Source organism: Nymphaea colorata, chromosome 7 (genome assembly GCF_008831285.2).
Source record: "Nymphaea colorata isolate Beijing-Zhang1983 chromosome 7, ASM883128v2, whole genome shotgun sequence".
NCBI classification, from domain to species: Eukaryota; Viridiplantae; Streptophyta; class Magnoliopsida; order Nymphaeales; family Nymphaeaceae; genus Nymphaea; species Nymphaea colorata.
In genome coordinates, this window is record NC_045144.1 from 11,089,999 (window position 1) to 11,109,121 (window position 19,123).

A 19,123-nucleotide genomic window follows, 5' to 3' on the forward strand; every position below is an offset into this window, starting at 1 on the left:
GTTATGTTTCCGTCTTCAGCAGATTTTTTAGCGAGTTGAGGAAATTGAGTCATATTCATGCTAGATAGCATCTTTATGCATATTTTTGGATTCCATAGCACTTCTCTAGGTTCTCCATGTGTCTGAAGGTTTTCTTTGTTGTCTTGCTTGCAAATTATGATTTTAGCATGCTACGTTACGTTCTTTTGTGTGATGTTACATTTCATCATGATAGTTCACTTAGGATCATACATTCATCTAGATTCCAGGATTCATTAGACGAAATGAATTCTGCATTCAAGGCATTACCATGTTGTTAAGCAATCCCGAAGTGCATACATTGCCCCTTTTTCGCTATTCTTTGGTTTATTTGCTATGTAATGTTCTAGATTAGTTTTGCATTGCACATAGTTTATTTTTGTGTTATAATTGTACATAATGGTTTATCATGCATGCACACACTTTATTTTAATCTCTACTCGTTGATCAACACAAATGCCGTCACACACACACGTACATCCCTCTTAGAAACCGATGTGGGTTTGGCACTATCTGGATCGTTAGATGAATCTTCCTATCCAAAAAAGGCCGAATGTACCAGCATCTTGTAGGGAACAATTGCAAACTAGCATCATGGCTTCCAAATTATTCTAAGCAAGTTTTTCAACTTCGTTTTTAAATTTAAAGCTTTTAACTTGATTTCAAATGCTATCTTCCAATTTAATTGCTAAAATCATCTTTCAAATTCTATTTTCCAGCCATATTACAAGTCATTTTGGGCCTATGTTCCAAAATCAATTTCCAAATCCAATGTTCAATTTTCTTCAAAATCAAGTTTCAATCATAAGTCTTTCTCCAATTTCTAAATCCAATTTCATGTTTCAAACTAGTTTTCCAAATTGCATGCATCAATTTGATGTAGATTGAATGAAATGACTTAATGATGATATGTGCATTTTAGGCATGTCATAGCCAACGGCCTGAGGGTCCATTTAGTTTTCAAAACCAATTTTATTTTAAACTTGGGGTTCATATGCATATGTGTTATATGTTGTTCTTTAAGATTTTTTAATGAAATTTACAATATTAAGCACTAAGCATACTTGTTTTGAACCTTGGATTGATTACCCCTAGTGCACTATGAAGAGTCAATCTCGAACTAACATGATAAGACTAGTCTCATTTCAATCGGTATGGAGGCAATTCTATATTTTTTATCAAGGTTGCAAGCATGACTTTTGTTCAAAAAAATTTTCACATAAACACATTCCCCTTTTCACTAGTAGCAGAATAGTGAACTTGGTCTTTGGAATCTTCTAATGTCTGATGTTGGCATATAACATTACCAGACTCAGGGTTTATCAACCATTCAACTCGTATTGGTATGATTATTGCCTTATATACTATCTCGCTAATTTTTTGATGGATTCATAGACAAAGTTTTCAGTTTTTCTGTAAGTTGAACTAGACTACCTCCTGCTCTCAATAGACAATGACCTATTATATGGTGTTATGGGAATATTTTTTATTTTCCATTTTTCTTGTTGTTGATGCTACTATTTTCCAAAATTGTAAGATTAATTAACTGTAGTCCCAAAAGCTTTATCTATTCAGTGGAGAAGGATTTACAAAGAGTAGAGAATAACCAAGCTTATCATGCCATCCATTCCTCTTAAATTTAGAGCGTGATGGTCAATCATACTTACAACTCAGCAATTTCAAATACATAATCATAAGAAATATTGATAATGTTTTTTGGCATGTCTTCAGCCTTGACCACATCCTACATCTCCAAGACAATAACTGCAAGAGGAAAAGATCCTTGAATTAATAAAAATATTTCTAGCTATCATATACTATTTCAGTAACTTTTATCACCTATACACCACTCACACATTAAGCAGAGAACATAGCTTGACTATTCTAGGCTTTTGATGGAGTATTTGGAAACTTTGACTTCTGCAGCTTAACCTAAGACAAATGTGGAACGGAATGGGTGCTTTCATTGGCTTAGCTCAGGTATACCCATCTTTAATTTGAAGGGCATTCATTTAGAGTCTATGTGGGATGTATCTTATCTCATGCATCTGGGTTCATTGGGTTGATGCTATTAGATTCTATGCAGGATGCATGTTCCTTATCTGTCAAACTCATGCACCTCGGTTCATTGGGTTGGTGAGGCCAAACTGGTATGAAGTTCAAGCCAGTTTGCTATAGCTTTTTCAAGCCTCATGGTGCAGCGAACTTAGTTTGTTATGATTTCATGAGCCAGAGTTTAGTAAGAGAGTACAAAGACTTACATTCAGAATCAGTCTTAACCCATTTACATCTGTCACTTTCCCATGCTCTTGATTCCTCTTCTGCATCCATTTTTTCAGTTGATTTGCTCAGGATGAGCTTCTTGCCTGAGTTAGAATGCTGGGGATATATCTTATGGTGAAGGATCGCTTTCATCAACTGCAAACACAAAATTAAACAACTATGAGTTCACAAGTCCACTTTCTGCTCAATCTACCTGATCTAACTCAGCTAGGATGCACAATATGAACTTTGTCAACTTGAAGATGGGCAGCTCAATGCAACTATGCAAGGGGCTTCAATTATGTTCTCCTTCATCACCTAGATGCAGACATTTCTCTGCCGCGGGTAGCAATCTGAATTCAAAAATTTATCCCAGCTAACTGGGGTTTCATTATCAATTTGAGTGATTGAAGCATACACTTACAGACTTGGTCAAATCAGTCATTTTTTAGTTCATTAGAGCTTACGTCTGGGTGGATCAATGATTCATCTATATCAGTTTAGGTTTTCTTATATTCATGTGCTTGTCTGCTGAGATTTGTTCTGACCTGCAACTTGTGTGTACTATTCCTTGTTGATACATGCAAAACCAAAAATGTGTGACTAGTAGATAAAAACCATTGAATCAAGTAAGCTTTTGCTTTAAACGAATCAAAAAATACTAATGATATACAGACTGTGGCAGTGTGCTTACCTTCTCCATTCTTGATTGTACCAACTGTGGCTCTCTTATGCTCGGTGCCAGTGTGAACCCACCTTCGCACACAAACATCTTCTTCAGTAGGAGCGAGATTGATATTTGCCTGATTCCAGCGCGCGCAGCATCAGCACGGCAAACATCCTTCACCTTTGTTGGAACAACGTAATAATTGTCCGGATCTTCATTTTCACCGCTTGAGTCGCATGCATGCCGCAGACTGCTGACCCGGTCGACGTCCAGGCTAGATGGGCAGTTCAAAAATTTGTTCAAGGGACAGTCATTCTTGCGTGCGCTCCCTCCCTTTGACGGTGGGTCCTGCTGCTCGCCGGCGCCGGCACGCCGGCAGGAGTGCTTAAGTGCTAAGTACTTTGTCAGCTCCTGTTTCAGCTTCCCAATCTCTTCCGTGGTAAACTCCGTCAACTCTGGAATAAGGCCAGATGATGAATTCTGATCATGTGCTTCACTGTCTTCTCCCACTTTCTCATCGATCTCAGTATTGCCGAAGGTTCCTATTGTCAGCAGCCCCTGCTGCCAGCCGCCCGAGCCAATACGCTTGGAGGAATTCGCTTCAATGATCGCATCGCCTTTGCGAGGATTAATATGATTGGCATTGCCTGCAGGTTAATGCAACAAATCATTGGCAACATCTGGTGCAAAGTAGATTTTCTTCCTTCAAATTTGTTCTTGGATTAGCCTATGATTTTATGTCAAAGTCAATCTGAACAAGCTCCTCTTAAGAAGCTGGTAGGCAACTGCATTGATGAAATGTTGTGACGCAATGTTCTATTCGTGAATCTGCTTTAATCTTTTTAAAACTGTTTCCATTGTCAAACGCCCGATTTTTCATAAGAATTTCGTGGCGTGCCTTCTTTTCAAGAGTTGATGTGAGTTAGCCATATTCCCCGATTTGGGTGTGCCCTTGTGAGCCCCAAGTTCTTTTTTTTTTAAGTCATTTAATTTGAGGTAAGGCTTCTTTACAATTTCATTTTACAAATCGTATTTTAGATAAATAAAATGTCCTTTTCAACCACGAAATTTTGATTGCTACCACGGTTTTTAATGTCCTGATCTTCCTTCTAGCTAACATCTTGAAAGGTTTTAAGAAGATTTAAATGATGTACGAAAATTGTGTCCATCATATCATTTTATTTTCATAGTTTCATGATTTAATTGGATGATTTTAAGGTAAAGGAGGTAAGACAAAAACTAATTGGGATACGCTATTCAAACATTCATATGAAAAAACTGAAAAGTGTTCTCCGCACACATATATATGTGTGTGTGTGTTGCATATATATGTATGTATATCTGTATGTGTATGTTGCATTTTTTAAAAATAATTGTATAGATTGTTCTTCATGGTGTGTGTGTGCGTGTGTATGTTGCATCTTTTAAAAAATAAATGTATAAATGTGTTCTTCATGCCTAAAACTATGAAAGTATACGTAAAGTTCATATTTTTTGCACATACCCTCATGAGTTTCATAAAAAGGTTCCAACCATTGATTATTAAACTTTTATAACAACTTAGATGCAACATAAAAAATGATGTTTTTGTGTCGATTTATACTGTTTTGCTTATGAAGATTACGACAATATGGTCGATACTTGATACTGCAAAAAATTGAGTAAAATATGTAGGGACAATTGAGATTCTAATACTTTTTAATTGGATGCAACCACAGAGAATGAACTCAATTCGTCCATAACTGTTAAAAAAAAAATTATGATGACCCCACCTTGCAGATTGGTTTATAATAACAACAAATGTTTTTTGTAGAATTCCCAGACAAAAGCTGCTGGGAGCGATGCCTCCCGGTTTTTTGTAGAATTCAACAACAGACTTAAGACTGTTGATCAGAAATATTTTTGTAATTTGTAAATCTAATCAATACATATGGGCAGTTTAAATTTTCTTCATTCGAATATTTTTGTGTTGGACATCTTGACTTTATTTATATGGTTGTATTCATTAAAAATAAGTTACAAGCCACAAGTCGTGAAAAAAACTGACACCTTTCTGGGGATGGCGGTCTTTTACCCCCGGCCTCGATTCGGCCACTCCACTCCCTAATTAGTCTTTCATTTTATTTTTCTCCCTCTGGGAATTTGTGCCGCCATCATCAAAAGCAGGCACGCCGGCTAACAATATGTATTCAGATACAAGTCACGGTTCTTGAACCCCACACACCTTGGGACATTGAACATTACTTTAAGAAAGCTAAAAAGAACTCTCTTTACTTGACATTTCACAAGATATGTTGTTATTTCATGGCTTAAACTGACTGTAATGCATGTGAAGATAAACACTTTTCTATGTAGAGCTCAAATATTAATTAGAACAACTGCTTAAGATGCCGCCAATCACTAAAGGAAGGCATCTTCCCAACATCATTAGCATGAAGAATAAAAGGAGAGGAAAGCCAAAAATTTTGGACTCACAAGAATTTGACGCCGTCGGTTTCTTTGTGAGCTTTTGTTGCATCCAATTTAAGATCTGGAAAGTTCAAGAGCGGAAAAGGAAGAAAGCAGATAGCATCAACATCCCTCTCCCAAGATAAAATCAAGTGCAGCAGCATCAACGAAAAGTAGACAATAAGACGGCTTTGCCAGCAACAAGAAACAGAGTATCTTGCCGATTAATATTGAAATCTTTTGCCACTTCAGAAGCTTAATCTTTAAGGTATGTTCAATGGAGATATTATCCCCAGGAACATGCTAAATAAATAATTCAAAATATACATTTGTACAGCCAGATGACAGCGGCGGAGCTAGATCTTTAAAAAAATTGAAATACAGGATATTCTTTTGCAAGATTTCTTTAGCATTATAAAAAATATAGACGGCCTCCCCTTAGAATTTTGAAAAGAAGAATTATTATAGGCTTTCGCTCCGCCGTTGCAATACACTTTTGAAAAATTGTGTCGCTTCTTTTCGGTAGTACACTTTCTTCTTAGCCTTGCTTGCTGAGGTCTCATGTCTCTTCTTTTTGCTTTTTCTCTCTCTTAATGTAGATATATACGTATATGATCATTATTTTCAATTCTAAAGATAAATGAACACATAAGGAGGACAACCATGCAGTAATAATTAAACAAAACAGCAAAACGAGATATTGAGGAAGAACGAAATGGCGGCTTCTGTCTTCCTGTCAAGTGACGTAAAGCAAAGCTGGACACGACTCATCTAAAGGGTGAAGATTAGAAAACCATTCCTGGAGAAATGAGGGGATGGTCTTTCCTTACAGAGTTCAAAAGGAAGTTGCAGTGCCTACCCTCATTGGAGGCTGACAGGCTTGCAGCAGCCACTGCAGCGCAGGAAATGCCTTCGACCGCTTGTGATGGCTTAGTTCTGAACTGGAGACATTGAAGAGAACTCGGGCGTTGAGAAATGAAAGAGGAGAGTTGTAAACCTGTATTCCGTCTATGCGAGTGTCAGAGTGAAAGGTGGAAGACGGAAAGTCAAATATATAAGGCATGATGATCCAGAATCCCATGACAAAAGGCTTGTAGCCTGGTACAAATTCCCATGCATACACCCCATACACCCACGCTCGCTCTTTTCTTTAGCTTATTTAATTCATTCACGTTTCTTTACGCCATAAGCTTTCTTTCTCATTTAATTTTACAGTGGCCATCACGTGGATACCATATATGTACATATATAACGCTTCGGTAAGCAATAAAATTAGATGCTTTAATTTTGATGTTTAAACTGTTTTTATTGCAGTCTAACCTTACTGATATGATCTTAAAAATATGTTTATGAAAAAATGGTCGTTTGTTGAACTTTAATAGTGTTTGCAAAATATGAGAAAATGAATGGTAGCATCAACATTTTGATAATAAAAAAAATCTACATTTTCATAAAAACAACTTAAATCAGATCATGTTATATAGTAAAATAGTTTTCATAAATATATTAAGATGTTTATATTTTATTTATTGAATTTTTTAGCAAAAAATTAAACGGTAGGATTTTCATTCCTGACCTAAGTATATATATATATATATATATATATATATATATATCATGTGTCGCATGTTGCTCAATGGTTAAAACTAAGTTGCTCATTAAATTGATATTAGTCACGGCTTAGGATGGCAACGGTTTTAACAATGATTTTTTTTTTAAGCCATGTAGCAATTATCTGGCACAGGGTAGGATTGACTATATATATATATATATATACATATAACCACTTGGGTAAGGGATAAAAAGCAGACCTCTTAAATTTATACTAAAAGTATTTTAAATCAAATATGAACCTACTAATGTGTTTACAAACACTAATTTAACATGAATCATGCTTTAGTTCAAGTCATGTTTGTAAAAAAAAAAATGATCTTTATGCTAACAAAATTTTGATATTATAAGAGCCGTTCATTTTTTTACTATTAAAAAAAACATTATTGAAATAAGAAAACCAAGTTAATATATGTTTCTCAGCAAATCACTCTTCAAATCATATTTACAAGGTCATAATTCAGAAAAAATATTTTAATAATTAATTTTAATAGGTCTGTTTTTTGTCTCTTACCAAGTGGTCCAGTTTTTACCAGCTTTCCTCTCTCTCTCTCTCTCTCTCTCTCTTTGTGTGTGTGTGTGTGTATCCAACTTAATGGGAATCATGTCAGCTATCGATTTTAAGCATTTAAGATGACATAAATTAAGTTGAAAATGTGAAAGCCCAGTTCCTTTTCATGAGACTAAAATACCCCTTCAAAGTTGGAAAGTATTCTCGCTTAAGGAAACTGATTTGTTTCTTTATTCTCTTTTGAGGGGCAATTGGTCTCTTAAGAAACAGTTTAGCCTCTATGTCCAACTGTATTTTTATTTTCTATTCTGTCTACAATCGATACACCAAATGATTCCCGTTAAGTCTACTGTACATATAAATGAAATAATGTGTTCTATAGAGATTAAAAAAAAAAGGTTGAACCAATTTTATGTTGAGCAATGTTACTAAATACGGTCACCATGATTCATTTTTAAATGGAAACACTTTAAGGTGTGAGAGCGAGATGAATGGTCCTAACGAAAGCACTTGGCCCTGGCTAAGTATTAATTAGTTGTTATTTCGATCGATATTGTTATTTCAATATCAGTTTTTCTAGTTTTCAATGTTTATTTGTAAATGTTCTTATTATGTAACAATGAAAGATAAGGTTTATTATATGTTGATTGAACAATTGTACTACACATAGAATATTTGTTAGAACCGGTCGATTTGACAAACGATGTTCTTTTTCTTCTCCTTTTTTGATCGACTGCATTAATAGGACAGGTTGATTGGGACATGACCTCATGTCTATTTAAGTTTTTTTCAATATGATATTGTCAATGGGGACATACTTTCATTTCAAATACAACTTTATTATAGTTTACATGTGTATATGTGTGTGTGAGGAAGATATTAACATGAGTTTAATTTATTTCTCATATCGATGTTTACTTGTATATTTATTATTTAGTTATTCATTTTCAATATTTTTATAGATATTATATATGCATAATTTTTATCCTAAAGCTTGTTTCAATGCATACATGTTGCCCCATGATAGGCTTAGAGTCTCCCTTTGCCTCGTCACGTTTAATGGCATTGCTTTTAACCTTAATTTTTTTTAGTCATTTCATGTCATTGTTGTAAAAAAGGAAAAGAAAAATGTGAAAAGATGTATGATCAAAAAAGGTATGAGACTCACACACACACACACACAATGACTTTTTCGAATCTGATGTCCAAGGTGTTGTTTCTAGTGATTTGAAATTGTCTTCAATGAAATCAGTTAATGTGCTCGATATATCCAAAATTATAGGTTAAAATTTTCAAAAATTCATTATTCAGTTGTCGCAAACTTGTGAGATTATAAGCCTAATGTGCATATTAAAATCCCACTTTTTGTTATTGCCTGGTACTAACAATTTGAGTTTGTTCGTATGGTTAGGTTCATCAATGAATCTGGAGGTGGATGGTGAAGCCATAAGATTTTAAGAAGAGGGAAACAATACATGGAAAATATAAAACTTTGTTAAATTTCTTCATAAAAGGATTGAGATGCATACTTTTTGAATGCAAAACTATGATATTATATATATAAATATATATATAACTCTTATGAAACTGCTCAAAAAAATGTTTTTTTTTTTCGAAACATGAAAAAGTTCTTACAAATTGGACATTCTATATTCCAACCATGTATTATATTTTGCTTTGCAATCCCTTTACCTGTTTGAAATTTGTCCTACACGTTGTTGCTTGAGTTAGCTAACATCAAGCTTGGCATGCATTTATAGTTTTTATGGCATGTTAGCCATTTGTTTGAAACTCATAGTTCCTACATTCTCCATACCATGATTTAAGGTGACATGGGGAAAATGTTTTTGTGGTTGTTTCTTTTCAAATTTGATTGTGTTTTTCATTAATACTTTTTGTGATAAGTACTCCTCACAGAGTTAGAGAATCTAATTCTAAACTGCCATCTATTTCAAGGAACTTAAATGTGTGCCATGGATAAAACCATTAAAAACAAAGAAATATGAGAAAAAAATTATTGAAAAACAAGAAGATATACTTAACCAACTATATGACATTGCTTCATCTTCACAGAAAAAAAAAAGACATTCAAAAAATTAGCCAATTCCAAAGAAAATCTTGGGAGAGAATTTGTAGCTGTGGATGGTTTAAAGACGTCAAGAAAAAAGAAATCAAATGCAGTAGTGAAAGAGAATAATTTCAAAGGGGTTAAAGACCACAAAAGATGGTTTCTTGTATTTTTTATGTTATCTCATATGTTCACTTTATGTAGGTTTATTTTTTTTTACATTTGTTAAGTTGTATTTTTGTCTTATTATGTAGGTTGCTCGCAACTCCACCATGAGCAAAAGAGAATGAACTAATAGTTGTTACAATAAGAATGATATTAGTGGAGGTGGTTTAAATGTAAAAAAAAAAAGAAGTTAGAACACACTTAATGCAAAAAAAAAAAAAATCATGCTACACAAAAAGAAACCAACTGTTGTGATTTACAATGAAGGCACTATTGATACCTGTTGTTTGGTCATTTTGCATTAAAGAAGCATTGACATTATGAGAGACTTGTGCATGAATCCAATTTTGAATGGTATTCAAATAAAGAAGACACCACTTACAACAAGAATTTCCTCATGAAGCAGCACCACTAATCATGGTAACTTGCACCTATAGCATTATTGATACATGTGAATGACAACATTATGTTTACAAAACACCATGAATATATATATATATATATATATATATATATATATATATATATATATATATCTTCCTAATTCATGCCTTCAACATAAAAGACCTTTAAAAAAAAATCCATGATTGCCCCAAAGCTCAGAGTGCATATCGAGGGGTTTGGGGGGAGGGGGAGGCATCACCTGAAGATGGCTTCTTTTCTTTTGAAGTTTTAACCCTTTTTAAATTACTCTCTTCTAAACTGTAATGGTTTAAAGACCTCAACAAAAAAAAAGAGCCAAATGTAGTAGTATGTAAAGGATAAACAAATGCATGTAGGAACAAAATTGGTTGTTTGACCAATATAAGTGTTGTAGTTTTCAAGAATAACGTATGAATTGCAATAAGGTGGAAGAACTATCATAATAATTTAGTAAATAGTTTGATGCTTTAAAAGTCCTTTTAATGACCGAGTAACATTCATGCCCAAACAACAAAAAGCAATAAAGAATTTCAAGAATAGGGGTTTGAAAAGCTGCCAAGCTAATATATGCAATATTCAATCTATAGAGAATTAACTCCGAGCATATTTGAGGAGCTTACAGATAAACTTTTATAGCAGAAATTTTAATTGTTTTCTTGATTATTTCTTGGAAGGAAAGCTGAAGGTTGTAGGTATTAATGTAATTTGAAATTGATGATTATGGACAACCTGGCATCCCATTGATTTCATGAGGATGAGTTGGTGTGCTAAGGTTATCACAATTATTGTGTTACTCTCATTTTCTTCAATCTATTTAAAGGCAGCATAAATATATCATATGCATAATTCACTGCATTAATAACTATTCGATTCTTATCGATTTTGATGTGCACTTTTCATAACTAAAAAAATTGAACCATTTTAATGTCTTTTTATAAAGTGGTTGAACACAATGAGTAGAAATCTGCCAAACATAAATAATAACTCAGCAAGATAAGGCAATAATGGTAGCAATAGGTAAATTAGTATTTCCTAACACTGTGCAGGGATATTTTGCATGTGACCTATCTGAAGGAAATTTCCTAGAATATTTGTTTTATATATATAATGTAAATTTCAAAGATATGCACAAATGTGTTTATGAATCAATAGGCATATAAGGATTTGGAGATAGATTGAAGAAGCTATTGGAGTTATTCTTTCAACTAAGCACTATCATTTGGGTCGAAAGTCATATAATGATAAACAACATTAGGCACATGACTATCTAGAGGTATTTATTGCTGGAATTCATACTTCATTACATGAAGAGAGCAGTGATAGTACTTTAGAGTAAATAGTTCAAATTTCAAAAATACCAAAGTACATACTTCTTAATCTTTCATTTTGAAATGCTGACAATCTTTTCTGCCTAATACCTCATTTTGAAATGTGGATTACTTTTCATACGATTTCTGAATTGGAAAATGAGAAGTGTATTATGTTTACAATTGCATTTCCATAAAAAAAATAAAGTAGAAATTAAATTTTAGGTAAGTTATCATATAAATTTACATTATCTGGTGCATGTAAACATTAGAAATGTATTGCATCTTGCCTTGGGATTCGAGTTCCATAAAGGATACCAAACACTTAGTTCCATGAATGATCTACAATGGCTTGAGATTCTTAATCTAAGGAGTAGAAAGTAAAAACCTAAATATGGCACACTTGTGACTAAATCTACTCTTGGCCAATTAAAATAATAAAGAATTATGGTTAGTCATTGTTTAGTCAAATCCTCAAATAAAAAATGTGGCCAAACTCATTCATCCAGCTCCCAAAATAAAAAACTAGTCTAACTTTGACAAAGTCAATTTCTCATTTCTATTACTTGACAAGTGAATTGATTGAAAGAAACATTAATTTGTTCCAATTATGGCTCAACAATGAATGAACTAATAACAAGAATTTGTTTGTTACTTTAAAAGATCAATAAATTATGATTTTTTTTTATGATGTGTGATTGACTCAAAAATAACAAAAAAAAGAAGAATAATGGTTTTTTTCATTTACATGATCATATGCAAAACTAAACATATTTTATGTATAGTGGCATACATTTATGATCAAGTGAAATTTGCTCGAATATAACAAAACAAGTCATGTGTTGATCTTCTACATTTCGTTACTAAAATAAGTGAACCGAAGTATTTATACACACTATCCCATGTACTTCATGTTCATCATAAAGTTCAGGACACTGCAATTTACTTAGAAATAGTCTATTTCATTATGGAATTGGTAATTGTTAATTTTTCTATTACACTTTTTGGTAAAATTGACCTCCTGTGTTGGGCATCTTGCTTGAGCATGCTACCAAAGTGCATTTTTTCTCAAACTTTTCATTTTGAGAGCCAACTAGCTTTTCTTGTTAGATTTTGAATACCCTAATTGATGTAGCAAAAATGGATGATAACTACAAAAAATAAGATTGAGAAGAAAAGAGATAAAAGGTTATTGTTTGAAGTGAATTTAATAGTTTGGTACTCAAATATTGCAATCCACTTATCACATGCATCAAGAGATTTCATCAACTTGTAATGATAAAGCTGGTAGATGTTTTGATTCTTTTATGGGGTTACAACAAATTCATACTTTTGTGCAAACTTCTCAAATCTTCTCGATGATTTGATTTTCTTCAACTTTAGCACCATGACTTCTTACTGTAATTTCAATAACCCTAGAGAACTTATGTTTCATTGTCTATCATAAACAATGTATGCAAATCTCTTTATATTCTTTGAAGCTTGGTGATATGAATTTCTTGGTGACTTAGAATTCATTTTTTCAGATATTCTAAGCTTCTTTTGATAAAGTTGCTTTTATGATTAGGAAAAAGATTGCATTGCTTCCTTCAGCAACATATGTGCTTTCTTTTACTTGTTATCCTTGATTTCTTCTTTTTAGATATCCATGATGCAATGTAGGTTCTTCATAACCATTTTGGATGGTCATTGAAAGCTCTTGTGAGGAAAATAGTCTTCAGGTCTAGATTCCGACAAACATAGCCTTCACCATTAAAAATTGGCACTTGAAGTTAAAAGAGATTTTATTTGCATTCACTGCCGTACTTTTAGTGAAAATGTAGTCTTTCACTCTGATACCAATTGTTAAATTTGAATATATTAATGCATGCAATAGAAAAATGGGAATAGGCCCACAAAAATGAAATCGAGAAGAGAGACAAGTAAGTCTTTCTCACCAAAGAGGCATAAAATCACAAACTTTCATCAAAGAAGGTGTTTCTTTAAAGCACTTTTTCTACATGTCCCTTCATTTTTGGGTCTGAAGTTTGGATATCAAATCTGGAACTAATTGCAAATTGTAATTACTTTGTCGGTGGAAAAAAAAGTAAAGCTTACCTAGTCGCCAAAATCCTTGCTAAATTATTGGCTTCAAGTGTCAAGCACTAAGGCCCATGCATGCCCACCAGCCAGTTCCAGTTTTTGTTTTACCACATGATTGGGTCGTCCTAGGCCGTTGTGCGTTCATTTCCTTTCAATTCTTATTCTGTCTTGTTCCATTCTCAAAAGGCCTTACTTTCTATTACTTCCACAACATACCATTTCTAGTACTTCAAATTTATATCATGCCTTGCTCCAATTCAACGTAGATAGCCAGACTTTCACCATGATTTAGCCGGCTGATAGTTTTCTAAGATACCACCCAACAAACAAAAAGAATCTGGATGTTTATCAAGATGTTCAAGGAGGCAGCAGGCCTCACACATGGTTAATGAGTTTTAGAGGTCATTTGGCAGCAGGGACACTTTTTCCATCAATCCGTCTCGAAAATTGGGCCAGGTTCAAACATTGGTTCTAACGTACCATGAATCTGGCTCAATTTTGGGACAGATTTGTGTGACACTCACAAAGTCTCACTGCTGTCAAACGGCCTAAGTATGCATACATTTAACAAATTGGACATAGCTCTAATGGTGGTAAGGATCTACACGTGTCTTCATTGCCCAATTGTTTACCCTTTACCCATGATCTTCGACCGTCCTGTATATGAAAGTCATCCTGCCCATGCTTAGAGCTATTTGTTGGATCCACCACCTTCCTGTTGCCTTGAAGCCTTATGCGAATTGCACCTCCGATAGTGACCTCAATTGCTCAGCATATCGTTATGCGACCTGTATCATCATATTCTTTCAAGTCATCGAATAAAACAAATTAAAATATTTTAAATGAATTTGAAATAAAAAAATAATAAAACGATACAAATCTGTATCCACCCTGTATGATATCAGTAAGGAGCCTTAACAAGACTGCGGTCAAGGAATAACGGCTCCAATGAGACCACCATCTAGAGAAAGTGTGGTTTGCGGGCATATATAAGAAAGTAGCATGGGCAATCCTGTACAATCGTTGTAAAACATGTGACGTCAATGAGGAGATTCTTTGGCACTTGGTACGGCTTCTCAAAAGCATTATATGGATGCTTTTGTTGGTAAAGCAGCTTTATAGGAGTAAGCTCCGGATTAGATCAGATCATGTGTGAGAGAGCCCTTGACAAGCCAAAAGGCAGTGGAATCCCAACAATTTAGTGTAGCGGGCTGGGCTGGGGCCAGCAATGCAGATGGTTGTACGTTCAATTTTCATGGACACTATCTCTCTATGCCAAAAAAAAAGTGAGAGTGTTATACCAGCTGATGTAGATTTAGTGACAGAGGCATGGCAGCTCTACACTAAATCTTCGTCATCATAATCACAAACCCACGATGCAACTTGTCAATATGTGCTCACTTGAAACAAAGTTTACATGTAGGCAGATCCAAATTGAGGGTCAAGTGCTAAGTTACATAGACAAAGCAAATTTGTAAATTTGTCCTTTTTCCCGTGTCAACACTTGTAATCACATCAAATTTTTCTAAAAGACTACATTATTTTACCCAAATGCAAAACCCAAATTTAGACGCAAGATTCAAATCCAAGGGCCAACTTTCAGATCCAAATTAGATCCAAAACCTGAGTTCATATCCAAATCGAGCATTTCAAACCCAAAATTCTAATCACATTCAAAATGACAAAATTTGAGCATCGGGCGTGCAAGGACTTTTCCTTTGTTTTAAAAACTCATTTCTCATGCCAAAACGTGTTTTAAACCTAAGTCGCACGCTCGAACGAGTCGACAACCGACCAAACCAAAATCAAACTTGGAGCAAGTTCAGAATCACTCAAAATGGAGTAGACCACCCGGTTTTAACAAAAACTTTTCTTTTACACATTTTAAATATAAAAAAATGTTTTCTATATAAACAATATTTTTTTATTTCATTTTATTAGATTTTCATTTGATTTTATTTAAGTTTAAAAAAAGGGAGTATCGTGCAACCGCGCATCACGCGATCGCACATCGCGTGACCACGTGACGATCGCGGTAACGCGATCGCCCCTACGTTCAGTTTACCAAGACGCAGGGTGCTATTGCACCTGGCACGCAACAGCGCCCGAGCAGGGGCCTGCGATGATGTAGGCCCCCCTCCTTTTCTTTGCAAAAAAAAAAGAGACCCTTATGGCCGGTTTTCAAACAATTTTGGGTGGGCTAGCCCTGCCCGTACCTCAAAAGGGTGCAGGCCTAAGGGCCAATCTCACTTAGTCAAAACCTATTTTTCTAAAAAAATTTGAAAATAATTCACAATCCTTTCAAATTTGGATGAAAAATGTTGTAAAACTTAACAAAATTCAAATTTTAGGTTTTGGCTCTAAAATCCTCTATAAATACTCCCCCATGTCCACCCTCTTAGGCAAGAGTGGCCATTGGGAAAAACCTTAAAGTATTCTCACTTGAAGACTTAGAGTTTCTCTTGAGTTCTTTCTTTCTCCCTCTTCCTCTTTCCATTTTCCTCTCCAACTTGGAGCAAGCTACAACTCTCTTGGAGACATCCTCTTCATTATCTTGGAGATTCTTTGAAGGTAAGTCCAAGATCATTTCTAACATTGTTTCTTTCTTCATTTTTCTCTCATATTCATCTCCTCATGGCCAAAGGAGATAGCACTCAACCTCTTTTTAGAGACAAGAGGCTATGCTCAAGTGCACCGGAAGCATGAGAAGGCGAGATGATATTTTATTTTATGATTAAATTATACTCTTTCAAGTATTCCTGTTGTTGTTGTTCTTTCTCTTCATTAATATGTTCTTATTATTATTGCTATTTTTTTTTTGAATATAATCTTATTGTTGTTTTCTTTATTTTCTTCTTATCTTCAGGAACATGGAAAGATGAGATGATCTTTCAGTTTTTGATTGAATCATGTCTTCTCTTTTATTGAATGTAGCATTGTTTCTTTCTTCATTTTTCTCTCATCTTCATCTCCTCATGGCCAAAGGAGATGCACTCAACCTCTTTTTAGAGACAAGAGGCTATGCTTAAGTGCACCAGGAGCATGGAAAGATGATATGATTTTTCATTTTTTGATTGAATCATGTTTTCTCTTTTATTGAATGTAGCATTGTTTCTTTCTTCATTTTTCTCTCATCTTCATCTCCCCATGGCCAAAGGAGATAGCACTCAACTTCTTTTTAGAGACAATATGTTATGCTCAAGTACACCGGGAGCATGAGAAAATGAGATGATATATCATTTCGTAGTTAGATCATGTCCTCCCTCCTAGTTGAACTTTTCTATTTCCATCATCCTCTCTCTTTCTCTCTTTCCTCCTTGAATATTGTCTATATATTATCCAATGCATAGTTGTTTGGTTTTTCATTTATATGTAAATGTATGATGGGAATGAGAGTGTGGTTTGGGGCTCTTTATTTTTATCTTCATATTAATTTTCGAGGCTGGGACTTGTCCAACCCGCAGAAACCTTCACGAATATGTACACGTAAAAAATGCATTCTCATGTCATTAAGTATAATTTCTTTCTTAATCATCCAATTAGAAACTCTAACGAGTGTCTCGCTATGTTGTTTGATTTTCTTCAATACCCAACGGTGGAGGATTTTTTCTTGTAACAAAGCAAATAATAACATTCTATGTTTGTATATAAATCATATTTTACAAAAGATTTTTAAAAGCAAATACCCTCTTTAATGTGGCCTTGGAGATTTAGCTTAGGTTCTTGCATGAGCTCAAGTTCCCCTTCGGCCTATATGAAAAATTGAAGTTGACAATTTTCAAGTCATTTCTTGATTTTAATACTCATGAAGACATATACCTATATACAAGTTATATACGTATACGCGCACATGAATGTCTTTCTTTGTCTTTCTCTTTTTATGATTTAACATACTTCTACAAATTCTCATATACGAGTATATATATACATATACATGTATTACATTTTAAAATCTCTCTCTAAAATGATCTTCTCCTCTCTATTTAATTTAAACCTCATTATCACAAGATTTCATATATGAATACGTATCTCTTTTTCTTTTAAACATCTAATTTTATGATTTTCAAGGTCTCTTTCTCTCTCTCTTCTATACTTCTCTCTATAAGAGTCGTTAATCTTTTCCATCATTTCAATATTTTTCTCTTATCATTTAAAATAATATTTTTTCATTTGCCGATTTCACTAAGACCATAAATCAAGTAATAACCCAATACTGGATTCATGTTTAACGGTCTACAACCCCAATCCATTTTCAAAAACTTTTTTTCTTATATATTATATTTATCAAAACAAAAATCTTAAATATATGTTGTGGTAGGAATGCTTTAGATGAATGTTGTGGTAGAAATGAGTCATTCCTTTTTTAGTCATATAGGATCATCAATGCATTCATGCATTCACATTCACTTAATATGACAAATGAGCACAATCACATCTCTAAAAAAACTTAAGCAAGATGAGATGGAGCTCTAAGTAGGTGGCAACCAAATTAGAGCAAAATCTCAAACCTACTTAATGTCTTAAGACAACACTAAAGTAATTTCAAAATGATTTTTCAAGCTTTCCAAATGATATTCATAAAGATTTTTCAATTATAGTTTTCCCTAAAATATTTCACATTCTTAAGCAACTCTTCAAAAACGCTTCCAAAAGTTTGAAACATCAAACTTTCAATGTTTTTCTACACTGTATATAGAATCAAAAGATGTTTAAGTTAAAATGAAATGCACCAATGATAAACATAGCTCTTGGGTTGATTATCCCCGGTAAAGGCGCGGGGAACGGTCGATCTTTGTACCGACGGACGAGTCCCTTTCTTTCCTATTTCAAAATAAAACCTCTTTTAGAGCACTCCAAAACCAACCAAAAAATTTTGAGGATGCAAACAACACTCCAATACTGCAACACTAGTATTCAAACATGTTAGACGCTTTGCATCATGTCCTCCCAAAGGCATTAGATCCTTCTTTTTTTGAAAAAAAGAAACATTTTTGTGATATTATATATATATATATATATATATATATATATATACACACACACTCACACTCGCACAAACATTTAATTTAAACCTCATTTTCACAAGATTTCATATATGTATCTATATGTATATATACATACATATATATGTATATATGTACATGAATATGTATCTCTCTTTCTTTCAAATGTATAATTTTATGATTTTCAAGATCTTTTTCTCTCTCTCTTCTATACTTCTCTGTATGAGAGTCGTTCATCTTTTCCATCATTTCAATATTTTTCTATTATCATTTAAAATTTTATTTTTTTATTTGCCGACTTCACTAAGACCATACATCAAGTAATAACCCAATATTGAATTCATGCTTAATGGTCTACAACCCCAATCCATTTTCAAAAACTTTTTCTTCTTATATATAATATTTATCAAAACAAAAATCCTAAATATATGTTGTGGTATGAATGATTTACATAAATGTCGTCGTAGGAATGCTTTATATGAATGTTGTGGTAGAAATGAGTCATTTCTCTTTTAATCATATAGGATGATCAATGCATTCACGCATTCACATTCATTT

The 19,123-nt window shown here is 33.7% G+C and overlaps 1 protein-coding gene across 1 annotated transcript; it reads right to left on the minus strand.

Moving 5' to 3' along the window:
- Positions 1-1,600: 1,600 nt before the first annotated feature.
- LOC116257119 (protein NEGATIVE GRAVITROPIC RESPONSE OF ROOTS-like) lies at positions 1,601-6,476 on the minus strand. The gene is made up of 5 exons (XM_031633733.1): positions 6,255-6,476; positions 5,423-5,477; positions 2,975-3,594; positions 2,280-2,436; positions 1,601-1,782 (listed from the first exon to the last, which is right to left on the minus strand). The coding sequence occupies exons 1-5, from the start codon at positions 6,474-6,476 to the stop codon at positions 1,763-1,765; spliced, it is 1,074 nt and encodes a 357-aa protein (XP_031489593.1). The 3' UTR covers positions 1,601-1,762.
- Positions 6,477-19,123: the final 12,647 nt, after the last annotated feature.

Coding starts and splice junctions, on each gene's coding strand:
- LOC116257119 (XM_031633733.1), bottom strand. CDS start 6,476: ATGGGATTCTGGATCATCATGCCTTATATATTTGACTTTCCGTCTTCC. Junction 3,595..5,422: donor ACCGACGGCGTCAAATTCTT/GTGAGTCCAAAA, acceptor ATTAACCTGCAG/GCAATGCCAATCATATTAAT. Junction 2,437..2,974: donor TACAATCAAGAATGGAGAAG/GTAAGCACACTG, acceptor TTGTGTTTGCAG/TTGATGAAAGCGATCCTTCA.